Raw genomic sequence first — 27,917 nt, 5'->3', positions numbered from 1 at the left:
CTATGGCCTTATAGTATAGTTTGAAATCAGGTAGCGTGATGCCTCCAGATTTGTTCTTTTTGCTTAGTCTTGCTTTGGCTATGCGGGCTCTTTTTTTTGGTTCTATATGAATTTTAGAATTCTTCTTCTAATTCTGTGAAGAATGATGGTGGTATTTTGATGGGGGTTGCATTGAATTTGTAGATTGCTTTTGGCAGCATGGTCATTTTCACAATATTGATTCTACCCATCCATGAGCATGGGATGTGTTTCCATTTGTTAATGTCATCTAAGATTTCTTTCAGCAGTGTTTTGTAGTTTTCCTTGTAGAGATCTTTTGCTTCCTTGGTTAGGTACATTCCTAAATAGTTTATTTTATTTTTTTGCAGCTATTGTAAAAGGGGATGAGTTATTGATTTGATTCCCTGCTTGGTCACAGTTGGGATAATTGGTTAGCCACATGTAGGAGAATGAAACTGGATCCTCATCTCTCACCTTATACAAAAATCAACTCAAGATGGATCAAGGACTTAAATATAAAACCTGAAACTATAAAAATTCTAGAAGATAACATTGGAAAAACCCTTCTAGACATTGGCTTAGGCAAGGATTTCATGACCAAGAACCCAAAAGCAAATGCAATAAAAACAAAGATAAATAGTTGGGAGTTAATTAAACTAAAGAGCTTTTGCATGGCAAGAGGAACAGTCAGCAGAGTAAACAGAAAACCCATAGAGTGGGAGAAAATCTTCACCATTTATACGTCTAACAAAGGACTAATACCCAGACTCTACAACAAACTCAAACATATCAACAAGAAAAAAACAAACAATCCCATTAAAAAGTGGGCTAAGGACATGAATAGACAATTCTCAAAAGAATATATACAATTGTCCAACAAACATATGAAAAAATGCTCAACATCACTAATCAGGGAAATGCAAATCAAAACCTCAATGTGATACCACCTTACTCCTGCAAGAATGGTCATAATCAAAAAATCAAAAAACAGTAGATGTTGACGTGGATGCGGTGAAAAGGAAACACTTGTACATTACTGGTGGGAATGTAAACTAGTACAACTACTATGGAAAACAGTGTGGAGATTCCTTAAACAGCTAAAAGTAGAACTACCATTTGATCCAGCAATCCTACTACTTGGTATCTATGCAGAGGAAGAAAGTCATACGAAAAAGATACTTGCACACACGTTTATTGCAGCACAATTTGCAATTGCAAAATTGTGGAAACAACCCAAATGCCCATCAATCAATGAGTGGATAAACAAGCTGTGGTATTTTTATATGATGGAATACTACTCAGCCATAAAAAGGAATGAATTAACAGCATTCACAGCAACCTGGATGAGATTGGAGACTATTATTCTAAGTAAAGTAACTCAGGAATGGAAAACCAAATATTGTACGTTCTCACTGATATGTGGGAGCTAGGCTATGAGGATGCAAAGGCATAAGAATGATACAATGGACTTTGGAGATTTGGTGGGGGAAGGGTGGGAGTGGGGCAAGGGATAAAAGACTACAAATATAGTGCAGTATATGCTGCTCGGGTGATGGGTGCACCAAAATCTCACAAATGACCACTAAAGAAGTTACTCATGTAACCAAACACAACCTGTACCCCAATAACCTGTGGAAAAATAAAAATAAAAAAACAGAAAAAAGAAATATACTTATGAAAATATTACAAATATAAGTTCATAATATAGTATAAGAAGATACAAAGGATAAATGAGATGAAAAGTTGGTTCTTTGAAAAGAGAAAAAATTTTATATACTGCTAGCTAAACTAATCAAAAAAGAGAGAAGATTCAAATAAACACATTAGAAATTATAAAGGTGACAGTACAGCTGATTCCACAAAAAGACAAAAGATGCTCAGAGACTACCGTGAGCATCTCTACATGCACAAACTAGAATACCTAAAAAAAATGGATAAATTCCTGTAAACATACAACCTCCCAAGATTGAATCAGGAAGAAATAGAAATCCTGAACAGACCAATACTAAGTTATGAGATTGAATCAGTAATAAAAAATTTTCCGACTAAAAAAAACCCAAGACCAGATAGATTCACAGCCAAATTTTACCAGACGTACAAAGAAGAGCTGGTACCAATCTTACTGAAACTATTCTGAAAAATCAAGGAGGAAAGATTCCTCCCTAAATCATTCTATGAAAGCAGTACCACCTTGATACCAAAATCAGGCAAGAACACAAGAAAAAACAAAAAACTAAAGGCCGATATAGCTGATGAACATAAATGCTAAAATCATCAGCAAAATACTATCAAACCAAATCCAATAGCACTTCAAAAAGATATTACATCAATATTTAGATGGGCTTTATTGTAGGGTTTCTAGAATGCTTCAATAACTGTGATTCACCAGATAGAATTAAAAAACAAAATCCATGATCACCTCAATAGATGCAGAAAAAGCATTTGGTAAAATCCAACATCCCTTCATGATAAAACCCCTCAACAAACTAGACATCAAAAAATACCTCAAAATAATAAAAGCTATATACAACAAAACCACAGCCAACATCATACTGAATGAGGAACAGGTGAAAACATACTCCTGAGAACTGGAACAAGACAAGGATGCCCACTCTTAGCACTCCTAGTCAACATAGTACTGGAAGTCCTAGCCAGAGCTGTCAGGCAACAGAAAGAAATAAAAGGTATCCAAATTGGAAAAGAGGAAGTCAGATTTCCTCTGCTCACTGATAACATGGTCTTACACCTAGAAAACCCTAACGACTCTTCCAAAAGACTCTTACACTTGCTAAATGACTTCAGTAAGTTTCAGGATACAAAATCAATGTACAAAAATCAGTAGCATTCTATACACCAATAACGTTCAAGCTGAGAACTAAATAAAAACTCAGTCCCATTTATAATAGCCACAAAAAAATAAAATACCTAGGAATACATTTAACCAATGAGGTGAAAGATCTCTACAAGGGGTACTACAAAACACTGATAAAAGAAATGATAGATGACACAGACAAATGGAAAAACATCCATGCTCATGGACTGAAAGAATCAATATTGTTAAAATGGACATACTGCCCAAAACAATATACAGATTCAGTGCAATTCCTATCAAATTACCAATGTCATTTTTCACGGAATTAGAAAAAACAATCCTAAAATTAATATGGAAACAAAAAAGAGCTCAAATAGCCAAAGCAATCCTAAGAAAAAGAACAAAGCTGGGGGCAACACATTACCTGACTTCATACTATATTATAAGGCTATGGTAACCAAAACAGCATGGTACTGATACAAAAATAGACACACAGATCAGTGGAACAGAACAGAGAACCCAGAAATAAAACCGCATACCTACACCAACTGATCTTCAACAAAGTCAACAAAAGTATGCAATGAGAAAGCACAGCTATTCAATAAATGGTGCTGGGAAAATTGGAGAGCCATATGCAGAAGAATGAAGCTGGACCCCTATCTTTCACCATATACAAAAATTACTTCAAGATGGATTAAAGACTTAAATGTAAGATCTGAAATCATAAAAATTCCTGGATGAATACTTAGGAAAAACTCTTTTGGACATTGGCCTAGGCAAATAACTTTTGACTAAGACCTCAAATGCAAAAAACCAAAAATAGATGAATGAGACTTAATTAAACCAAGAGCTTCTGCACAGCAAAAGAAATAATCAGCAGAGTAAACAGACAGCCTACAGAATGGGAGAAAATATTTGCAAATTATGCATCCGACAAAGGACTAATATCCAGAATCTATAAGGAACTCAAATAACTCAACAAGGAAAAACCAATTAACCCCATTAAAAAGTGGACATTGTCTTTTGGTTATATATACTTAAAAAAATTTTTTTGAAGTACACATAGGACATATACATTTCCCAAAACAAGACATACAAGTGGCCAAAAACATATGAAAAAATTCTCAACACCACTAATCATCAGAGAAATGTAAATCAAAACTGCAGTGAGATATCTCACACCACTTAGAGTGGCTATTATTAAAAAGTAAAACAACAACATATTGGCAAGGATACAGAGAAAAGGGAATGCTTATACACTGTTATTTGGAATGGAAATTAGTATGACCTTTATGGAAAAACAGTATGGAGATTTCTCAAGGAATTAAAAACAGAACTATCATTTGACCCAGCAGTCCAACTACTGGGGATCCATCCAAAGGAAAATAAATTATTATATCAAAAGATACCTGTACTCATGTTTATCACAGCATTGTTAATGATAGCAAAGTCATGGAATCAACCTGAGGGTCTATCAATGGTTGATTAGATAAAGAAAACCATAGTTTACTACACAGCCATAAAAAAGAATGAAATTACGTCTTTACTTAGGCCATTATTCTAAGTAAAATAACTCAGAAATAGAAAATCAAATACCACATATTCTCACTTATAAGTGGAGCTATTATGAAGGAATAATTGTCAGGGAAAAAAAGGGGGAGCTAAACAATGGGAATACGGGGACATACAGAGGGAAGTAATAGACATAGGGACCTTCAAAAGGGCAAGGAGGTTGGGGTGAGGGTTGAAAAGTTACCAACTGGTACAATGTTCACTGTTTGGGTGACAGGCACACGAAAAACCCAGACCTCACCATAATGCAATATATCTGTGTAACAAACCTCTACATGTACCCCTTGAATCTATAAAAATAATTTTAAATAATCTTAGTGTATTGTGAAGCTGAATCTAACAACAAAAAAAAGTATCATATATCACTTTTGTCCTAGAAATATCAGATTGGTTGAACACTAGATTAATGAAATTCATCCCATTAAAAGATTAAAAAGAAAAATTATATGATTATGTCGAGATGTAGAAAAAACATTCTGTAACATTTGACGTGTGTTAAGAAGAAACATTCTTAGTAAATGAGGTACAGAAAGAAAATGCGTTAATCAGGCAAAAGGTATCCATTTTGAAAAATCTACAGGAAACAAACAAAATGGCGAATTGAAAGCTTTCCTTATGAGAAAGGAGCAAGACAAAGCTGACTGCTCTCACTGTTTCTTTTGACATTGTATTCAAGGTTCTTGATAACCCAGTAAAGCTAGTAAAAGAAACAAAAGGTATAAGGGATGAAAAAGAAGAAACAAAACTTCATTATTCAGAAGATAGAATAATGTTTGTAGAAAAATTAAAATAATCTATTAAAAAAATTTTTAGAATTAATAAGAAAATTTAGCGGTTTTGCTGGGTATAAAATCAATATCTCAATATTAATTGGATTTTGATGTGCTAGAAATAATTAAAATGTGAAATCACTACACTGTTTGTGCTTTGGTTTTTCAAAAATTGGGATATAATGATACTAACTTTATGCTATAAGTAGGAGAATACAGTATAGCTTTTAAGAATGTGGGATTTATAGTCAAATTGCCTAAGTTTAAATCCCTATTCTACCAGTTATTAGTCATATGTCTGAAGTAGTCACTTGTCTCAAAGCATTAACTTCCTTACCTGTAAAATGGGAATTGTTATGCTGCTTAACTTAGGTGTTATGAAAATTAAATGAGACAGTATATCAAACTGCTTAGCACAGTGCTTGATGCATTTATCCATAATTGTTTATTTCTGTTATTATCTAAAAAACTATCTCAATCTAAAGCTACAGGAATGATAGGCTTGAGACTCAGATTGAAATTGATCTTGTTTCTCTAGAACCAAAAGGAATTGAAAACACAAAACAAAACACTGGACTAGAGAGTGAAATATAATGAATTGGTAAGAAAAAAGCTTAACTCCTGGATTGATGCTAGATGAGGAACAGGTAGCAAAAAGGGAAAAAAAGATGAATAGGCTAGATATAAAATAATTAATTTTTAAAACTTGTACCAAGCTTAGTGTTTTCAAGGAATAGATAATGCTGTAGGACAAAGCTTACTATGTATAATGTTATATGAAAACAGGAAAATATAAAAATGATTTTACAATGTGCTCTAAATCAGCTCTCCTCAACCTTTTTGGTACCAGGGACTGGTTTCATGGAAGACAGTTTTTCCATGGACAGGGGTAGGGGGTGGGGGTGCAGGCCTGGGAGGGTGGGGGTGCAGGCCTGGGAGGGTGGGGAGGCAGGGATGGTTTTGGGATGAAACTGTTCCACCTCAGATCATCAGGCATTAGATTCTCATAAGGAGAGCGCAACCTAGATCCCTCACTTGTGCAGTTCACAATACGGTTCACGCTCCTGTGAGAATCTAATGCCACTACTGATCTGACAGAAGGCAGAGCTCAGGTTGTAATGCTTGCTCACCCATGTGGAAAAAAACTAAGAACTCCCCCAAAATATTAAATTATGGCTGTATAGTGATATTTAGGGTGATCTTCATTTTCTTTTTAATTTTGTGTGGTTTTCAAATTTTCCATAATACATGTTATTTTTATAATCAGGAAAAGCAATAAATATTATTTTTATTGAAGATAAAAATCTATTACAAAAACATAATTCTAAGCTGATTGATTAACATATAACTCATAAATATGTATACGTGTTACCCTGATATTTTATATTGTGATGACTCATGCCCTTAACAAAGATATGGAGCTAAGTTGCTGTGAATAGGCTTGATTAACAGTATCACACATACAAAAATGAGAGGGGCTGACTCAATCTCAGAATAATGATCTTTGGAGGAGAATCCCTATTCTCCTTTTCTGAGATTTTTAATTTTTTTAAAGATAGAGTTACTACTTATTATATGGAAAGATAGATTTTAGAAAATTACAGAATTCCTGGTAAAGATTTGAGGATTTTCTCTCATAGCATTCTATATTCTCCAATATACTTGTTTTCAGCCAAAGATGAAGTGTAAGGGCCCAAAGAGGTCTGAGACTTTTTAAGAGTCATTGGGAACTCTAAAAAAAATTAAGAAATAAATAAAACAAATTAAACAATTTTTTAAAGAGTATCAGGTAACTTACTGTTATATAACAATGCCCATGTATCTTTCAACTCTGTTTCTCCTTGTCTTTGTGCCCTTAGGTGCTGATATTCATGGCTTCAGTGCTCCTAGGACATTTGGCTTTACACTGGGAAATGTAGTAGATGAAATACAGAGAAACGAGAAGCCCGTGGTGGCAGCAATCCAAGGCATGGCTTTTGGAGGGGCACTAGAGCTGGCCCTGGGCTGTCACTATAGGATTGCCCATGCAGAGGTAACAACCAAGGCTCTATATAGTGGCTGGTGTGTGGGGCTTTTCTTTTTATTTATTTATTTATTTTTTATTATTATTATACTTTAGGTTTTAGGGTACATGTGCACAATGTGCAGGTTTGTTACATATGTATCCATGTGCCATGTTGTTTTGCTGCACCCATTAACTCGTCATTTGGCATTAGGTATATCTCCTAATGCTGTCCCTCCCCCCTCCCCCCACCCCACAACAGTCCCCGGAGTGTGATGTTCCCCTTCCTGTGTCCATGAGTTCTCATTGTTCAATTCCCACCTATGAGTGAGAACATGCGGTGTTTGGTTTTTTGTCCTTGCGATAGTTTACTGAGAATGATGTTTTCCAGTTTCATCCATGTCCCTACAAAGGACATGAACTCATCATTTTTTATGGCTGCATAGTATTCCATGGTGTATATGTGCCACATTTTCTTAATCCAGTCTATCGTTGTTGGACATTTGGGTTGGTTCCAAGTCTTTGCTATTGTGAATAGTGCCGCAGTAAACATACGTGTGCATGTGTCTTTATAGCAGCATGATTTATAGTCCTTTGGGTATATACCCAGTAATGGGATGGCTGGGTCAAATGGTATTTCTAGTTCGAGATCCCTGAGGAATCGCCACACTGACTTCCACAATGGTTGAACTAGTTTACAGTCCCACCAACAGTGTAAAAGTGTTCCTATTTCTCCACATCCTCTCCAGCACCTGTTGTTTCCTGATTTTTTAATGACGGCCCTGCTTCGGCTCGCACACAGTGTGCTGCACCGACTGTCCTGCACCCACTGTTTGGCACTCCCTAGTGAGATGAACCCGGTACCTCAAACGGAAATGCAGAAATCACCCGTCTTCTGTGTCGCTCAGGCTGGGAGCTGTAGACCGGAGCTGTTCCTATTCGGCCATCTTGGCTCAGCTTTTCTTTAGGGAAAACTCTAAATGTAGTCATAAGTATCAGAGGTGATTATTTTATTTTATTTATTTGTTTTTTTGAGACAGAGTCTCACTCTGTCTTCCAGGCTGGAGTGCAGTGGTGTGATCTCGGCTCACTGCAACCTCCACCTCCCGAGTTCAAGCAGTTCTTCTTCCTCAGCCTCCCGAGAAGCTGGGACTACAGGCACGCTACCATGCCCAGCAAATTTTTGTCTTTTTAGTAGAGACGGGGTTTCACCATGTTGGCCAGGCTGGTCTCAAACTCCTGACCTCAGGTGACCACCCACCTCGGCTTCCCAAAGTGCTGGGATTACAGGCATGAGCCACTGAACCCAGCCCAGAGGTGATAATTTTGAATGGTTAGCTTACTGGTTAACCACTTCAGCTGTTATGTACCAGTACAGTGGTACTAATTGTTAAAATGTTCAAATACTTCACTTCCATTCTGGTAAGTAAACACCTGCTACTCTGAGCCCTCTGTCTCCTTGTTTCCCTTAACCTTAGCCCTAGGGCCTCTTTATGATCCATCAGCTACAGGGGAACTCCCGAGTCAATAGAGAGCCCTGAGACTCTACCTCCAGTACTATGACCCATATCAGGTTTCACTGATGCAGTGCTCATGCAGTATGACGTATTAAATATGTTGGCTGTCACTTCTAAGTATACATTTAAATACTTCTTTGATAACTCAAAGATTTCTGTTTCATTGTCCCTTATAATTATCAGTACCTAATAAGACAAATTTCTATTGGAAAATAGCACAAAACTAGTAAATACGGGGAAATTTCTGGAAATAGGTTTAATTTAGGCTGTTAGACATGTCAGATGAGGTCTGTGATACCACTGTGTATCACAGTATATATAATGGTAGCATTTTTGTAATTAGTATATTTTTCTAATGATGAAAATAATATTCATTATTCTACTAAACTAGAGAACATAAGTATACAGATGTAAACTAAAATCATCATAAACTCACAGTTCAGAAATAACCACTATTAACATTCTATTTCATTCTAGTCTTTTTTGTATGTAATTTTTTCTTACAGATTCTTTTTCCTTTGAAAAACGTCCTTTAAAAAAAAGTACATTGGCCGGGCGTGGTGGCTCATGCCTGTAATCCCAGCACTTTGGGAGGCCGAGGCAGGCAGATCACAAAGTCAGGAGATCGAGACCATCCTGGCCAACATGATGAAACCCCGTCTCTACTAACAATACAAAAATTAGCTGGGCATGCTGGCATGCGCCTGTAGTCCCAGCTACTCGGGAGGCTGAGGCAGGAGAATCGCTTGAACCTGGGAGGTGGAGGTTGCAGTAAGCCAAGATCGCGCCACTGCACTCCAGCCTGGTGACAGAGCGAGTCTCCATCTCAAAACAAACAACAACAAAAAAAACCACATTTGGACTTTTATTGTATTTGGTTTATACTCTATTTTTATACTATAATATTTAACCCATAATTAAATATTCTTTATTCTGCCAATCTCTGTATTTTAGAGAACTTAATACACTTATATTTAATGTAATTACTGATAAGGAAGAACATATTTCTGTCATTTTGCTATTTGTTTTCTATGCTTTTTGGTTTTTTTGTTCATTTCCTCCATTACTCTTGCTTTTGTGTTAAATGGAAAAGTGTACCCTTCTAACTTTCTTGTTGTTTCTTTTACTATATATATTTTTAATTATTTTCTTAATGGTACTTAACTTGGTGATTACAATTAACATCTTAATTTATGACAATGTAGTTCAGATTAATGCTGACTGAATTTTAATAATATACAAAAATTTGCTCCTCTGTAGCCTCCATTACTTGCCCCTTTATGCTATTATTGTCACAAGTTATATCTTTATACATTATGTACCGCTTAACATAGATTTATCATTGTTGCTTTACATAGTGATCCTAAATCAGATAAGAAAAAGAGGAATTACAAATGAAAAATACATTATTACTGTATTTTATATTTACCCATGCAGTTACTCTTTATCAGTGTTCTTTATTTCTTCATGTGAATTCAAGTTACTGTCTAGATTACTGTCTAGTGTCTTTTCATTACAGCCTGAAGTATTTCTTATAGGGCAAATATACTAACAACAAAATCAGTTGTTCTTCATCTGGGAATGTGTTAATTTTGCCTTCATTTTCAGAGGATAGTTTTGTTGGATATAGAATTCTTGATTGACAGTTGTTTTCTTTCGGCACTTTGTGTATGTCATTTCATGCCTTCTGGCCGCTGTGGCTTCTGAGGAGAAATCATGTTAATCTTCTGGTAAATATTCCTTAAAAATATCATTATAGGCCGGGCTCGGTGGCTCACACTTGTAATCCCAGCACTTTGGGAGGCTGAGGCAGGCGGATCACCTGCGGTCAGGAGTTCAAGACCACCCGGACCAACATGGAGAAACCCCGTCTCTACTAAAAATACAAAATTAGCTGGGCGTGGTAGCACATGCCTGTAATCCCAGCTACTCGGGAGCTGAGGCAGGAGACTCGCTTGAACCCAGGAGGCGGAGGTTGCAATGAGCCGAGATCGCACCATTGCACTCCAGCCTGGGCAACAAGAGTGAAACTCTGTCTCAAAAAAAAAAAAAAATCATTATAAGTGGCAGCATAATATTCAATCATAGCTATACCAGAATTTATTTAACCATTTCCCAGTGGTGTTTTAATTTTTATAAATGCTTATAAATAAATACACATATATGTCCTAAGTGCTCCTTTTCTGTGTCCCTCTTACCATAACCTTCTGTACCCTGAGTGCAGACCTGAGTTACTAGCAATAAGTAAACAGGTAGAGATGGGCAGTGATGGAAAGAATGGTGATTGACTATTAGGAAAACCTCATGTAAGACAGGCCTCACATATGTGAGGTATTTTGGAACTGCTAGAATCACAATCTGGGTAAATGGCAGTCTGCATTTAAGTACCCTCCTGTCACCCTTGTACCTGTAAGTGGCTAACAGATCCTTAGCCACTTTTAAATGGAATTGCCAAGAAAGGCAATGTAATAAAGGACTCAAGCTCACTTTCTTGTCTGGACTGAGATTACTGTCTGACTTTAAAAAAAAAAACAGCCTTTTCGAGATGTAATTTGCATACCATACAATTCATACATTTAAAGTGTACAATTCAATGGTATATGAGCATATTTTCAGAGTTGTGCAACCATTATCGCAGTACATTTTAGAACATTTTATCACTCCAAAAAGAAACCTTGTATCCTTTAGCAGTAATCCTCCATCACCTTCTCCTGCTATCCTAAGCACCCACTAATCTACTTTCTGTCTCTATAGATTTGCCTATTCTGGATATTTCATATAAACAGAATCATACAATATGTGGTCTCCTATGACTGGCTTTTTTTGTTTAGCATGTTTTCAAGGTTCATCCACGTTGTAGCATGAATCAGTTCTTTACTGATATTGCTGAATAATATTCCATTGTATGGATATACCACCTTTCATTTATCCACTAATCATTGATGGACATTTGGGTTGCTTCTACTTTTTTGGCTTTTATGAACCATGATGCCAATAAATTTGTATACAAGATTTTTGTGGGCATATGTTTTCATTTCTCTTGGGTATGTACCCAGGAATGGATTTGATGGGTCATATTGTAACTCTATGTTTAATATTTAAGGAACTGCCAGATTGTTTTCCAAAGTGTCTACTCTGTTTTATATTCCCACCAGCAATGTATGAGGATTCTGTATTCTCCATATCCTCTCCAACACCTGTTATTGTCTGTCGTTTTTTTTAAATAGCCATCTTAGTGGGTATAAAGTGTTATCTTGTGGTTTTGATTTGTATTCCTCTGATGGCAAATGATACTGAGTTGTCTTTTCAAGTGCTTACTGACCATTTGTATCTCTTCTTTGGAGAAATGTCTATCCAGATCCTTTGCCCATTTTTAACTGGTTACTTGTCTTTTATTATTGATTTGTCAAGTTCTTTATATATTCTAGATAGAAATTCTATATCAGATATATAATTTGTAAGTATTCTGTCCCATTCTGTGGGTTGTCTTTTCACTTTTTTGTGTTTCCTGATTCTTGCAGGACTCCAGAAAGTTGTTTCCGGAGACTATTATTTTTGTTGGCTGAGACAGGTCATATTACAGTCAGAGAATAAATGTGTAAGAAGCTAAAAATGTGTTTCAACATGAAGAGTTAGGGACAGCACAGCTCTGTTTATGCTGTTAAAGAAAAGGATGTGCACTAATTTGCCCTGTAGAAATCTTGCTGAATTCAATGAAACCATGCTTTTGAGAATACAGGAAATCCAGGGAAATGCTTGCCTTAACTCTGAACATATCATCTCATGCTAATGGCCTTTATGCCTTCAATCTTTGATAGGCTCAAGTTGGCTTACCAGAAGTTACACTGGGACTTCTCCCTGGTGCAAGAGGAACCCAGCTTCTCCCCAGACTCATTGGAGTTCCTGCTGCACTTGACTTAATTACCTCAGGTCAGTACAGACCTTGGCAACAACTGTCTAGATTAGTGTGAAGAATTGGACTGGATTTAGAAAAATTCTGGCTTGACCACCTACTCCCTATGTAACCGTAAAAGGATTCTTGAACTTCTTGGCCTCTCGATTTTCTGATCTGTAATATGGAGAAATACCTTTCTGAGCTTCTCAAATGTTATCATGAAGATCAAATGTAAGAGCCTTTTAAATGAAAGTGCATGCAAAGAGTGAATCAAATTTAGGATTTTATTTCAGTTCAAGTGACTATTCATAAACATTGGTGTTCACAGAGTGCATTATATTCAGAACTAATTTAGAAATTGTAATATAGGCTGGGCGTGGTGGCTCATGCCTGTAATCCCAGCACTTTGGGAGGCCAAGATGGGCATATCACTTGAGGCCAGGAGTTGGAAACCAGCATGGTGAAACCCCATCTCTATTAAAATACAAAAAAATTACCCGGGCATGGTGGCAGGCACCTGTAATCCCAGCTACTCGGGAGACTGAGGCAGGAGAATGGCTTGAACCCAGGAAGCGGAGGTTGCAGTGAGCTGAGACCACGCCACTGCACTCCAGCCTGGGCAACAGAGTGAGACTCGTCTAAAAAAAAAATTGTAGGCCGGGTGCGGTGGCTCACGCCTCTAATCCCAGCACTTTGGGAGGTCGAGGTGATGGATCACGAGGTCAGGAGATCGAGATCATCCTGGCTAACACAGTGAAACCCCATCTCTACTAAAAATACAAAAAATTAGCCGGGCGTGGTGGCAGGCGCCTGTAGTGCCAGCTACTCGGGAGGCTAAGCCGGGAGAATGGTGTGAACCCGGGAGGCGGAGCTTGCAGTGAGCCGAGATCGCGCCACTGCACTCCAGCATGGGCAACAGAGTGAGACTCCATCTCAAAAAAAAAAAAATTGTAATATAAATGAGAAAACCATAATTTTCAAGGTATGTTTTCAAATTTTAGTATGAAAAAGACTAAATTTTTCATTTGCAAGTATTAAGATATTAGCTAGAAATGCAAGTTGTTCTTTTTATTTTCTTTTTTTTTGAGATGGAGTTTCGCTCTCGTAGCCCAGGCTGGAGTGCAGTGGTGTGTTCTCAGCTCACGGCAACCTCCACCTCCCAGGTTCAAGCGATTCTCCTGCCTCAGCCTCCCAAGTGACTGGGATTACAGGCATGTGCTACCATGCCCGGCTAATTTTGTACTTTTAGTGGAGACGGGGTTTCTCCATGTTGGTCAGGCTGGTCTCAAACTCCCAACCTCAGGTGATTCAGCTGCCTTGGCCTCCCAAAAGTGCTGGGATTACAGATGTGAGCCAGCCCAGTGCTTTTTAAGTTGTTCTTTTTCAATAGAGAATGTGAACACTACAACACTAGACCACATTTAGAGACCCTGGATTTACTCTCTTTCTCTCTCTCTCTCTCTGTGTATGTGTGTGTGTGTGTGTATATATATATATATATTTATTTATTTATTTATTTTATTATTTTTTATTTATTTTTTTGAGACAGAGTCTCACTCTGTCGCCAGGCTGGAATGCAGTGGAGTGATCTCTGCTCACTGCAACCTCCGCCTCCTAGGTTCAAGTGATTCTCCTGCCTCAGGTTTACCATATATTTGTTTGTAAGACATTAAAGAGACTTTCAGTTGAGGTAAGTTTAGAAGAAAGAACATATACAACAATATATTTCAAACAGATATAGCTAATAATAAGAATTTCGGTCAGTCATTTTACTTTTTTGTGCCTTATTTTCTTTATAAATGTACCTAGGAGTAGTACCTACCATATGGTGGTGTGGTGAAAATTGGATAAGTTAATACATACAATGTCCTTAGGACAGCCCTACACATGGTAATAACTCTATAATTGTTAGATATATATTATTATTATTTATAATTTTTTTTTTTAAATGGAGTTTTGCTCTAGTTGCCCAGGCTGGAGTGCAATGGCGCGATCTCAACTCACCACAACCTCCACCTCCCAGGTTCAAGCAATTCTCCTGCCTCAGCCTCCCAAATAGCTGGGATTACAGGCATGCACCTCCACACCTGGCTAATTTTTGTATTTTTAGTAGAGACAGGGTTTCTCCATGTTGGTCAGGCTTGTCTCAAACTCCTGACCTCAGGTGATCTGCCTGCCTCGGCCTCCCAAAGTGCTGGGATTACAGGCGTGAGCCACTGGGCCCGACCTATTTTTTTTTTTTTTTTTTTTGAGATGGAGTTTCACTCTTGTTGCCCAGACTGGGATGCAATAGTGTGATCTGAGCTCACCGCAACCTCTGCCTCCTGAGTTCAAGCGATTCTCCTGCCTCAGCCTCCCAAGTAGCTGGGATTACAGGCATGCACCACCACGCCCAGCTAATTTTGTATTTTTAGTAGAGTCGGGGTTTCTCCATCTTGGTCAGGCTGGTCTCGAACTACCAACCTCAGGTGATCCACCCTCCTTGGCCCCCCAAAGTGCTGGGATTACAGGCGTGAGCTGCCGCGCCCAGCCAGGTATATATTATTATACCCAAAGATCTGTCTTTTTTAGTAAAAGAGGAAAATTGAAGAAAAATGAGATGAAGATATTGGTATTAGACTATATCCTGAAGAACAGACAATAAAAAGAGCACAAGCTTTAGAATCAAAGACCTGGCTTTGACTCCCAGCTCTACCACATATAAATAATACGCCTTGTGCAACTTAATTTTTATTTATTCATCCAGCAATTATTAATTTTCTCTCATATGCTGGGCCCTTTTCTAGGCATTAGGCCTATAGTAGTGAACTGAACCAACAAAATTTCTGCCTTCATGGAGATTATATGAAGAACAGAACAATAATCACAACAATAATCATCATTGTCATATTTCATCAATTCAAAAATGTCCTTTTCCCCACAGCTTTCAAAGTGAGATGACTCTCAGATTCATTGTTAAGTCATGGTTTAATTTACACTTTTTTTTTTCCTAGCTTCTGTGTCAGGAATTTGGGAGCAGCTTACTTGGGATATAGCTCAGGGTTTGTCATGAGATTGGAGTCAAGACACTGTGACTAGGGCTGTAGTCATCTGAAGGCTTGACTAGCACTGGAGGATCTACTTTTTCTTTCTTTCTTTCTTTCTTTCTTTCTTTCTTTCTTTCTTTCTTTCTTTCTTTCTTTCTTCTTTTTCTTTCTTTTCTTTCTTTCTTTTTCTTTCTTTCTTTTCTTTCTTTCTTTCTTTCGGAGATGGAGTTTCACTCTTGTCACCCACGCTGGAGTGCAGTGGCACAATCTTGGCTCACTGTAACTTCCGTCTCCTGGGTTCAAGTGATTCTCCTGCGTCAGCCTCCTGAGTAACTGGGATTACAGGCGTGTGCCACCACACCTGGCTAATTTTTGTATTATTAGTAGAGACAGGGTTTCACCATGTTGGCCAGGCTGGTCTTGAACTCCTGACCTCAGGTGATCCACCTGCCTCAGCCTCCCAAAGTGCTGGGATTACAGGCGTGAGCCACTGCGCCCAGCCTGGAGGATCTACTTCCAAGATGACCCAGTCACATGGATGACTAGATGGTGCTGACCTTGGCAGGAGGCTTCCTTTCCTATGTACGGGGACCTCTCCATAGAGCTTCCTGAGTATTCGCACAATGTGACAGCTCGCTTCCTCCAGAAAGACACCACAGTGTCTTTTATGACCTAGCATTAGAGTCACATGCCATCTTTTCTAAACTCTCCTATTGGCTATGCAGGTCTTCTCTATTCAATATGGGAGGAAGCTTGAATACCAAGTGGTTAGACTTGCTGGGGGTCACTTTGGAGACTAGCCACCACAACTGTATGCACACACATATGCCTACCTATTATATAATTTAGATAGATGATAGATAGATAGATAGATAGATGATAGATAGATAGATAGATAGATGGAGATAAGTGCTAAGAAAACACAAAACAGAAAGGGAGAGATATAAAATGTTAGGAATGGGAGGTGAATTAATATTTCAGGTAGGGTAGCTGGAAAAAGCTTCCCTACAAAATGACATCTGAGTAAAGACCTGAAGACGATAAGGAAGCTTGTTATGCCAATATCTGGAGGAAGAAATCCCACATAGAGAAAATAGCAAGTACAAAGCCCTGAGGCAGGGACATGCTTGGAATGTTCAAAGAACAGCAAGAAGGTCAATGTAACTGGAATGAAATGAGTTAGGGGAAAAGTAGCAGAGGATGAAGCCATATCTTGTTGGGCTTGGAAGGTTATAGAAAGAACTTTGGCTTTTCTTGTGAATGAGGAAGAAAGGCATTGGAGTGTTTCAAGCAGAGGAGTAACATGCTCTCACTTAGGTTTTTAAAAAATCACTCTGGCTGTTGAAAATATACTAATTGGAGACAAGGACAAAAACAGGAAGACCGAGGGCTGCTATCATAATCCAAGGGAGAGATGATGGGGGCTTGGATCTGAGTGGTGGCAATGTAAATCATAAGATATGGTCAGATTCTGGAGATATTTTGAAGGTAGAGCCAACAGGATTTTGTGACAGAGCAGATACGAGATGTGAGAGAAAGAGGAGAGTCAAGGATGATCTAATGGCCGGAGTGAGTGGCTGGAAGGATGGTGCCATCACTAAGACTGGGATTTCTGCTGATAGAGCAGGTTTTATGGAAGTATCACAAGAGCTTCATTTGGGACATGTTTGAGAGGCCTGTTACACATCCAAGTGGAGATGTCAAATAGACAATTGGATAGACAGGCCTGGGGTTTAGGAGAGAGAGGTCTTCTGAACTCCTCTAAGCCTCTGTTTTCTCATCAGTAAACAACCACATGGTTGTTTTAAGGAATAATGAAATAACATGACATGCTTCTGATATAGTGCCTGTTAAACAGACCACATTTCATAAATGGTATCTGGCCCCCAAAGATGTCCATATCCTAATTCCCAGAACCTGTGAATATATTATGTTACAGTCAAAAGAACCTTTGTACGTGTGATTACATTAAAGATCTTGAGAGGGAGATTACCCTGGACTATCTAGCTTAGCCCATTTTATCACAAGGGTCCTTATAAGAGGGAAGCAGGAGGTCAGAGAAGAGAGAAGACGCTATGGGCCGGCTTCGAAGACGGCGGGAGAGGTCACAAGTCAAGTAATGTAGGCAGCTTCTAGAAGCTGGAAAAGACAAGGAAAACATTCTTTCTTACAGCATCCAGAAGGAACACCTTCTGCTGACCTATTTTAGACTTTTGACATCTTAAACTATAAGATAGTAAATGTGTGTTTTAAGCCTCTAAGTTTGTGGTAATTTGTTACAGCATTAATACGCTACTAATATGAAAGCTATTAGTAATCACGATATTCAGAATCCTGCTTTGGTTTGGAAAATATTTTTTTTCTTTCTTTTTTTTTTTTTTTTTTTTTTTTGGTGACAGGGTCTCATTCTGTCTCCCAAACTGGAATGCAGTGGCACAATCTCAGCTCACTACAACCTCCACCTCCTGGGTTCAAGTGATTCTCCTGCTTCAGCCTCCCCAGTAGCTGGGATTATAGGCACATGCCACCACACCCGGCTAATTTTTTGTTATTTTTAGTAGAGACAAGGTTTCACCACGTTGACCAGGCTGGTCTCAAACTGCTGACCTCAAGTGAGCCACCCGCCTCGGCCTCCCAAAGTGCTGGGATTACAGGTGTGAGCCACCGCGCCCGGCTGAAATTTTTTTTTTTCTAAGAAAGGGTGTTAAAGAAAAAGATTAGTTAAATTGTGAAAGTTGAAGATTCCCTACTGATGTGAATGAGGAAAAAAAGTGCCAACCTAATAAGTAAATAGGTTGAGGTGGCTAACCCTTTCTGATCTTCTGAAATCCATAAGAGAGGTAATTCTGGAAAGTAGAGTGATTACAACAGCAACGTCCTCCACAATTTCCTTAGAATGCCATCTGAAAATGAACGAATCTTTAGCAGTAACCACAAAGGATATGCCTGATCATATTGCAGTTCGTTCGCTGATGTTCTCTGTCCAATCAACTGACAGGACTGCAGTGTCCTGCTCCTCTTTCTGTTTTATTTTCTAGGCACTGCCCTCTTTGTTCACAGAAAAGCATAGAAAGCTCTGCTGTATCCTCATAAAGCTTGGCCCCAGCCCTGATGAGTTTCTCTATACTCATTCACAGGACAGGCTTTGAGCTCTAGACTTTGGTGGGATACCTCTTACTACCCAGAATACTGTGGGAGGAAAGAGGAATTGGGAGTGACATCTTTATCCTGCCTGCCTCTTAGTTGTAGGTCCAGGTGGGTTTTCTCTATATATTTTTTAGTACTGGCACCTCAAGGCTCTCAGGCAGAAATAATTAATATCAGCAAATATTGTTCTATGACCAAAAGAAACACACACACAAAAATTCTTAAAACTAAAACAACTACAACCCTAAAACCTACGAAAATATTTTATGACTTAAAAAAAGAAACGTAAACGTCTGTCTGCTGAAACATTAAAGAAAACAAAAAATTTTAGAAAACTCACATTATTCTAAATTAGAAAACAAAATATTTTGTTAAATAAGAACACCATATTTAAAATCAAAACCTTAGCCAAAATAATTTCTTTTTGAAGCAATAAAAAGATGTGACAGGATAGATTACAGAATCAACAACATAGAGGATAAAAAGGGACACATCAAAAGAATTCTGAAGAATTTAACAAAAAGATAAATAAAATGTAAATGAAGATAGCAGACATGGAAGGTACATAACAGAGATCTCTTCTTTGAATAATAAGTGCTCCCAAAGCACAAGGCAAAAAAAATGAAAGCAATAACCAAAAGAAAAAATAGAAGAAATTCTTCAGACATTAAATAGCATCAGAGATTGTACTTTAACAAGATGCCGTTTTCCTGGAAAAACTGATGAGGAGATAATTCTTTGATGTGTCTTGGTAAAGATTTTAAACTTCCAGAAAATAGAATCCCGCAAGCTTCCCAAGGATAAAAACAAATAAAACGAAAGGTTACTTTCAAAGGAACTAAAATTATACCAGCCACAAGTAAATGCTGTGGAACATTCACATACTAGGATGCTATGTAATATTTATGAAGAATGATGATCTAAATCTCAAGTTTCTTAAAATGTGGTCCAGGGACTCTTGGGTGTGGCCTAAGACCTTTACAGAGTCCTTGAAATCAGATCTATTTTCATAATAATAAGACATTACTTGCCTTTCTCACAAATGTGTAGTGGAATTTTCCAGAGACTGTAATATGCCGTGTGATATCACAACAGATTGAATGCAGAAGCAATAGGAGAATGAGAATGCAGCTGTCTTCTGTTAAATCAGACAGTAAATAAATTTGCAAAAATATAAAACAATTGCACTCTTCTCACTAATTTTTAAATTTTTTATATAATTATTTTGCATAAAAACATGTATGCTAACATGCAGTGAGTTTATTATTTTAAAATGAACTAATAAAAAAACATTTTTAAAGCTTGCAGTGATTTTTCTTTTTTTTTTTTTTTTTCCGAGATAGTATCTCCCACTGTCACCCAGGCTGGAGTGCAGTGGCACGATCTCGGCTCACTGCGGCCTCTGCCTCCCGGGTTCAAGCAGTTATCCTGCTTCAGCCTCCCAAGTAGCTGGGACCACAGGCTCATGCCACACCCAGACAATTTTTGTATTTTTAGTAGAAACGGGGCGGGGGGCACCATGTTGGCCAGGCTGGTCTCAAACTCCTGACCTCAGGTGATCCTCCCGCCTTGGCCTCCCAAAGTGCTGGGATTACAGGTGTGAGCCACCATATCCGGTCTTGTAATTTCTACACCCAGACAAAAGCTTGCAGTTTTAATTTCTAATACAGTAAATATTGATAGATATAACCTACATAAACACAAGCTTTTTGAAGTTCTCTCAAAGGGGTCCTAAGACCCCTTTGAGAACTGCTAGTAGAAATCCATATCTTTTGACATAGAAACCATGATATAAAATTCTGTATACATTAGCCAAATTAGAAAATAATGTGAGGCGGGCCGGGCATGGTGGCTCACGCCTGTAATCCCAGCACTTTTGGAGTCCAAGGCAGGTGGATCATCTAAGGTCAGGAGTTTGATACCAGCCTGCTCAATATGGTGAAACCTCGTCTCCACTAAAAATACAAAAAAGTAGCCAGGGGTGGTGGCATGCGCCTGTAGTACCAACTACTCGACAGACTGAGGCGGGAGAATCGCTTGAACCCGGGAAGCAGAGGTTGCAGTGAGCCGAGATTGCGCCACTGCACTCCAGCCTGGGTGACAGTGAGACTCCATCTCAAAAAAAAAAAAAAAAAAGAAAAAAAAAATATTGTGAGGCTATATGCATTAAAAATGGATCTTTCCTTTAAATGGGGGGATGATTTTATAAATCTGTAGTGTATAAAAGGAGAGTTAGACCAGAAATATGACATTTATTTCCTTCAATAAATCAAGTTAGATATTGTTTTAATTTATAATGGTATAATAAGTACAATTTAAAGAATGTGAACTATTTTAAGTATGTAATGTCAAACTCATAAAAGGATGCTTAGGATCCAACCTACTACAGAAATTCAAAGCACATGAGACAATTTATTGTGCAAAAGACAAAATAGGAAGCAAAGAAGCCTAAAATATAGGAGGAAATCATAATAGTGTGAAATGAGTCTGTAAATTTGAGGGTTTACAGAAACTTAAAGCATATGGGGGAATATTGAATAATTTCGTGGCCCTATTTGCAGTATTGCCTGAAACCAAGATTATTGGAAGAAATCAGGAAAACTGGCTTTGACAAAAAGAAATAAAATGAACTAGGATTGGCCTTTTCCCAAAGCACTGCTTAAAGAAACATAACTATTTTTAACATGCAGAAAAGAGGTAAAAACAGTAAGAATATGATGGGGTTTTGATTTGCATAGAAAAGGTCACAGTGAATTAGAAGAAAGCTAACATTAGAATTATACACCTGTCTTTTTAAGTAGTCTGCACAATTTTAGGAAAACCCGAATATGACATTTGGAAAGAGTTCCGTGTGGAAAAAAATTGTAAAGGTTAGAAAAGAAGCTATCAAGAAAATTGGAAAAAATTGAGATTACTCAGGTTGGAGAAGAGAACTCTCAGCCTCAGTTCCCTTAGGGCACACAGGGTTCTTATTAGAGCCCATTGGACAGTGGTTGTCATCTACATTTACGACGTCATAAGAAAAAACAATTTTAAATTACAGCCTAAGAATCTGGATTGGATATACAGAGCCACGTCTTTAGATCCTTAGTTCTTTGAAACAGGATAAAAGTCCAGCTATGCATCATTGAACAACGAGATATATTCTCGTTTTCGCGAGTTTGTTGTTATGTGACCATCGTGGTTTACTTACACAAAGCTAGATGGTATAGCCTATTACACACCTAGGCTATATGGTATGGCCTATTGTTCCTAGGCTACAAACCTGTACAGCATGTTACTGTACTGAATACTGTAGGCAATTGTAACACAATGGAAAGTATTTATGTATCTAAACACATCTAAACATAGAAAAGGTACAGTAAAAATATGATATTGTAATCATATGGGACCACCATCATATATGTGTTGTTGACAGAAATGTTATTATATGGTATATGACTGTACTTGGAATCCCATTGACTCTGTTAGAATAGTAGTGGTACTCTTCCAATTTGGTGAAATCCAAGCCAGAAGAAATCATTACAGCTAAAGAAATTTTTAGTCCATCTGGGAGTAGCTCACATTCTCCCTGCTTAGTTGACCTCAAAATCCTTTTCTAATAGTATCCAGGTTTCCACGTCCCATTTTGCGTTTGCTTGGTTCCCTTAACCCGGGTAGGCTGATTCACTCTCTCCTTAACAAAGTGATTTTATACACAGGATACTTGACCCCGGAAACCACTTATGTACTTCCTACCCTACTCCTTACTCCAGGAGGAGATCTGAAAGCTTGTTGTCAGAGATACTTCCAGAAAACTGCCCAAGTACTGCTTTTCAAAGAGACACCTACCAAAAAAAAAAATTCACTGAACTTTCTACCCAATCAAGAAAACTCCTTTGTAGTTCTCTGAAGCACTAATAAGAACCAGGAATGGAGGGTTTGTCTCCGATGGCATCCACCAACGCTGTAAGTGCAGTGAAGACTGTGGAAGCGTTGCCACTAAGATAGATTTGATGGTTGCTTTTCAGAAAGCAAGATGGTACTGGCAAGAAAGCAAGCAACGTGTCACTGTCTCCTTCCTTCTGACCCTGGGGTAGGGGATGCTGATGTCCCCTAACTCTTACCTCAGAATATGCAGATCAAATTGCATATTTACAACTGGTGAAGAACTGTCAAGGCAAATTTAGGAACGGTGCAAACCCTCATCAAACTTCTATATCCCCTATTGCCGACATTCTGTACTGGAGGATGCCAATGGCATGATTGGACACTAAGTGTACCAGCACCACCACTGCCAGACACTAGATATTGGCACCTGTGAAATGAGATTTAACCTGTTGCTGCTGCTTAGTGTCACTAACTCCAAGCTAAAAGCCCTCAACAGAGCACTTAGTTCACTAACTGGGGTCATGGGCCACACTCCAGCTGCCACAGTCAAATTGTCAATTGTCTAATCATCTGTGTCCTTTTCAGCTTCTGTAGTAGGAGGCAGGGCTTCAAAGCTCACACAATAGCAATTCCACAAACTAAGGGAGGAGTTGAGATGCGGGGTAGCCAAAAACTGGCAGAAGTCCATCTCATTTGTCCTGTGTAATTATAATTATACCTTATAGAACGTCAACTTAATTTTTTTCTCATTGAGCTAACTATATTTATGTCTGGAGACTATCTTTTTTTAAATTTTTTTTCTCTCTCTTTCTTTTTTTTGTTTTTGTTTTTGTTTTTGGAGATGGAGTCTAGCTCTGTTGCCCAGGCTGGAGTGCAGTGGTGTGATCTCAGCCCAATGTAATCTCCACCTCCTGGGTTCAAGTGATTCTCCTGCCTCAGCCTCCTGAGTAGCTGGGATTACAGGTGCCCACCGTCATGCCCAGCTAATTTTTGTATTTTTAGTAGAGACGGAGTTTCACCATGTTGGCCAGGCTGGCCTCGAACTCCTGACCTCAGGTGATCTGCCCGCCTCGGCCTCCCAAAGTGCTGGGATTACAGGCGTGAGCCACCGTGCCTGGTCCTTTTTTTTTTTTTTTTAACCAACCACAGCCAGTGGTGTGTGCTAGGGATGAGGTAGATACTATATATTACTTGGCTGCTGCTACTTCTATTATTATTATCAAAAACTGAACATCTCACATTTCTATAGAGATTTGTAGTTCATAAAGTACTTCTATAGAGATTTATAGAATATAAAGAGAATCAATTATTCTCACTTAATAATCAGAATTACTGAGATAAGCCTAATTATTGCCATTTGCCAATGAGGAAATTGTGGTCCTCGTGCAGTTCTTCATGGTCACACAAATAGTGGAAACTAGAGCTGGAGCTTGAATCCAAGTTTCCTGGTTACCTCAGTGGTGATCTTTCTACTCTTTCAGTCAGTGTGGTTCTTACTTATTTTATTCAATAATAGATATTTATATCTAGACAGACAGCCTTTCCTACTAGAGAGAGTAATGCTTTTGCTTTAATCTTACGTCGTTCTTTGATTTTTGTTGTTGTTGATTTCAGGAAGACATATTTTAGCAGATGAAGCACTCAAGCTGGGCATTCTAGATAAAGTTGTGAACTCAGACCCGGTTGAAGAAGCAATCAGATTTGCTCAGAGAGTTTCAGGTAAGAAGATAATAATAAAAATAGCCAAACAATGTAAACAAAATACATGTTCATTTAAATAAGGAACTCCTAAATATCTTATGGTACATCCATGTGATGGAATATGATACTGCTTAAAAATGAATGAGAAACTGTGTGTACTGATATGGTATGAAGCCCATGATACATTATTAAGTGAAAAAAGCATTATTGTATATAGTGGTTTGCCATTGGTGTAACAAAAAGGAGGGGTGGGATAGAATATGGGGAAAATGTATATATCTAACTGTTTATGCATAAAATATTTCTGTAGTGATTCACAAGAAATGTTTAATGGCTGCCTCTGGGAATAGGGCTGGTCAGCCAGCAAAAGCTACTGGAAGGAGACTTTTCACTGTTTACCTTGCTGAAGCTTTTTAATTTTTTATCACATGAATGTTTTTTCTGTTAAAAAAGAGGGACTCCTCCCTAACTCATTTTATGAGGTCAGCATTGTCCCGATACCAAAACCTGCCAGAGATACAACAAAAAAAAACAAAACTTCAGGCCAATATCCCTGATGAACATTAATGCAAAAATCGTCAATAAAATACTGGCAAGCTAGGCCGGGCATAGTGGCTCATGCCTGTAATCCCAGCACTTTGGGAGGCCGAGGCGGGCAGATCACTTGAGTTCAGGAGTTCAAGACCAGCCTGGCCAACATGGTGAAACCCTGTATCTACTAAAAATACAAAAATTAGCTGGGCATGGTGGCGCACACCTGTAATCCCAGGTACTTGGGAGGCTGAGGCATGAGAATTGCTTGAACCCAGGAGGCAGAGGTTGCAGTGAGCTGAGATCGTGCCACTGCACTCCAGCCTGGGTGACAGAGGGAGACTCCATCCCAATTAAAAAAAAATATATATATATATATATATATACTGGCAAAATGAATCCAGTATCACATCAAACAGCTTATCCACTACGATCACGTTGGCTTCATCCCTGGGATGCAAGGCAAGCCTGGTTCAACATACACAAATCAATAAAAAATTTATCACATAAACAGAACTTGACAAAAACTGCATGATTATCTCAATAGATGCAGAAAAAGACTTTGATAAAATTCAACATCCCTTCATATTAAAAACTCTCAATAAACTAGGTATTGATGGAACATACCTCAAAATAATAAGAGCCATTTATGATAAACCCACAGGCAATATTATACTGAATGGGCAAAAGCTGGAAGCATTCCCTTTGAAAACCGGCACAAGAGAAGGATGCCCTCTCTCACCACTCCTATTCAACATAGTATTAGAAGTTCTGGCCAAGGCAATCAGGCAAAAGAAATAAAGGGTATTCAAGGGCTGGGCACAGTGGCTCCTGCCTGTAATCCCAGTACTCTGGGAGGCTAAGGTGGGTGGATCATGTGACGTCAGGAGTTCAAGACCAGCCTGGCCAACATGGTGAAACCCCATCTCTACTAAAAATACAGAAATTAGCTGGGCATGGTGGCAGGTGCCTGTAATCCTACCTACTTGGGAGGCTAAAGCAGGAGAATTGCTTGAACTCAGGAAGCAGAGATTGCAGTCAGCCAAGATCACGCCACTGCACTCCAGCCTGGGTGACAGAGTGAGACTTCTAAAAAAACAAAAAAGATATTCAAATAGGAAGAGGGGAAGTCAAACTGTCTCTGTTTGCAGATGACATGATCCTATACCTAGAAAACCCCATCTTCTGAGCCCAAAAGTTTCTTAAGCAGATAAGCAACTTCAGCAAAGTCTCAGGATACCAAATCAATGTGCAAACATCACAAGCATTCCTATATACTAATAGTAGGCAAGCAGAGAGCGAAATCATGAATGAACTCCCATTCACAATTACTACAAAGAGAATAAAATGCCTAGGAATACAACTAACAAGGGAAGTGAAGGATGTCTTCAAGGAGAATTACAAACCACTGCTAAAGGAAATCGGAGAGGACACAAACAAATTGAAAAACATTCCATATTCATGGATAGGAAGAATCAATATTGTGAAAATGGCCATACTGCCCAAAGTAATTTATAGATTCAGTGCTATTCCCATTAAATTACCATTGACATTTTTCACAGAATTAGAAAAAAAACTACTTTAAAATTCATATGGAACCCAAAAAGAGCCCATATAGCCAAGACAATCCTAAGCAAAAAGAACCAAGCTGAAGACATCACACTACAGACTTCAAACTATACAACAAGGCTACAGTAACCAAAACAACAAGGTACTATATAAAAACAGACACATAGACCAATGGAGCAGAATAGAGAACTCAGAAATAAGTCTGCACATCTGCAACCATCTGATCTTTGACAAACCTGACAAAAACAAGCAATGGGGAAAGAATTCCCTGTTTAATAAATGGTGCTGGGAGAACTGGCTAGCCATATGCAGAAAATTGAAACTGGACCCTTTCCTTACATCTTATACAAAGATGGATTAAAGACTTAAGTGTAAAACTCAAAACTGTAAAAACCCTAGAAGAAAATCTAGGCAATACCATTTGGGACACAGGCATGGGCAAAGATTTCATGATTAAAACATCAAAAGCAACTGCAACAAAAGCTAAAATTAACAAATGGGATCTAATTAAACTAAAGAGCTTCTGCGCAGCAAAAGAAACTATCATCAGAGTGAACAGACTACCTACAGAATGGGAGAAAATGTTTGCAATCTATCCATCTGAAAAAGGTCTAATATCCAGAATCTACAAGGACCTTAAACAAATTTACAAGAAAAAAACAAACAACCCCATTAAAGAGTGAGCAAAGGACATGAACAGATACTTCTCAAAAGAAGACATTCATGCAGCCAACAAACATATGAAAAAAAAGCTCAACATCACTGATCATTAGAGAAATGCAAATTTAAATCACAATGAGATACCATCTCATGCCAGTCAGAATGGCGATTATAAAAGTCAAGAAACAACAGATAGATGCTGGTGAGGCTGTGGAGAAATAGGATTGCTTTTACACTGTTGGTGGGAATGTAAATTAGTTCAACCATTGTGGATGACAGTGTGGCGATTCCCCAAAGACCTAGAACCAGAAATACCATTTGACCCAGCAATCCCATTACTGGGTATATACCTAAAGGGATACAAATCATTCTATATTATAAAGATACATGCATGTGTATGTTCATTCCAGCACTATTCACAATAGCAAAGACATGGAATCAACCCAAATGCCCATCAATGATAGACTGGATAAAGAAAATGCGGTACATATACACCATGGAATACTATGCAGCCATAAAAAGGAGTGAGATCATGTCCTTTACAGGGACATAGATGGAGCTGGAAGCCATTATCCTTAGCAAACTAATGCAGGAACAGAAAATGAGATACCACATCCTCTCACTTACAAGTGGGAGCTGAGCAATGAGAACACATGGACACAGGGAGGGGAACAACACATACTGGGGGTTGTTGGCAGAGGGGAGGGGGAGGGAGAGCATCAGGATAAATAACTAATGGATGCTGGGCTTAATATCTAGGTGATGGGTTGATAGGTGCAGCAAATCACCATGGCACACGTTTACCCTATGTAACAAAACTGCACATTCTGCACATGTGTCCCGGA

At 38.4% G+C, this 27,917-nt stretch overlaps 1 protein-coding gene across 2 annotated transcripts in view; it reads left to right on the top strand.

Moving 5' to 3' along the window:
- The window catches only part of EHHADH (enoyl-CoA hydratase and 3-hydroxyacyl CoA dehydrogenase), a 67,909-nt gene that overhangs the window by 11,335 nt on the left and 28,657 nt on the right, over positions 1–27,917 (top strand). For both annotated transcript variants that reach the window (XM_003256581.2, XM_003256580.2), the window contains exons 3-5: positions 7,014–7,186; positions 12,492–12,603; positions 24,226–24,330. In XM_003256581.2, coding sequence (XP_003256629.2) covers positions 7,124–7,186; positions 12,492–12,603; positions 24,226–24,330 — 280 coding nt within the window. In that variant the 5' untranslated portion in view covers positions 7,014–7,123. The remainder of the gene's footprint in view (positions 1–7,013; positions 7,187–12,491; positions 12,604–24,225; positions 24,331–27,917) is intronic.

The sequence above is a fragment of the Nomascus leucogenys genome, chromosome 11, assembly GCF_006542625.1.
Source record: "Nomascus leucogenys isolate Asia chromosome 11, Asia_NLE_v1, whole genome shotgun sequence".
Classification (NCBI taxonomy): Eukaryota; Metazoa; Chordata; class Mammalia; order Primates; family Hylobatidae; genus Nomascus; species Nomascus leucogenys.
The sequence above is the reverse complement of the archived record's forward strand: the minus strand, read 5'-3'. Positions and strand labels throughout refer to the sequence as shown.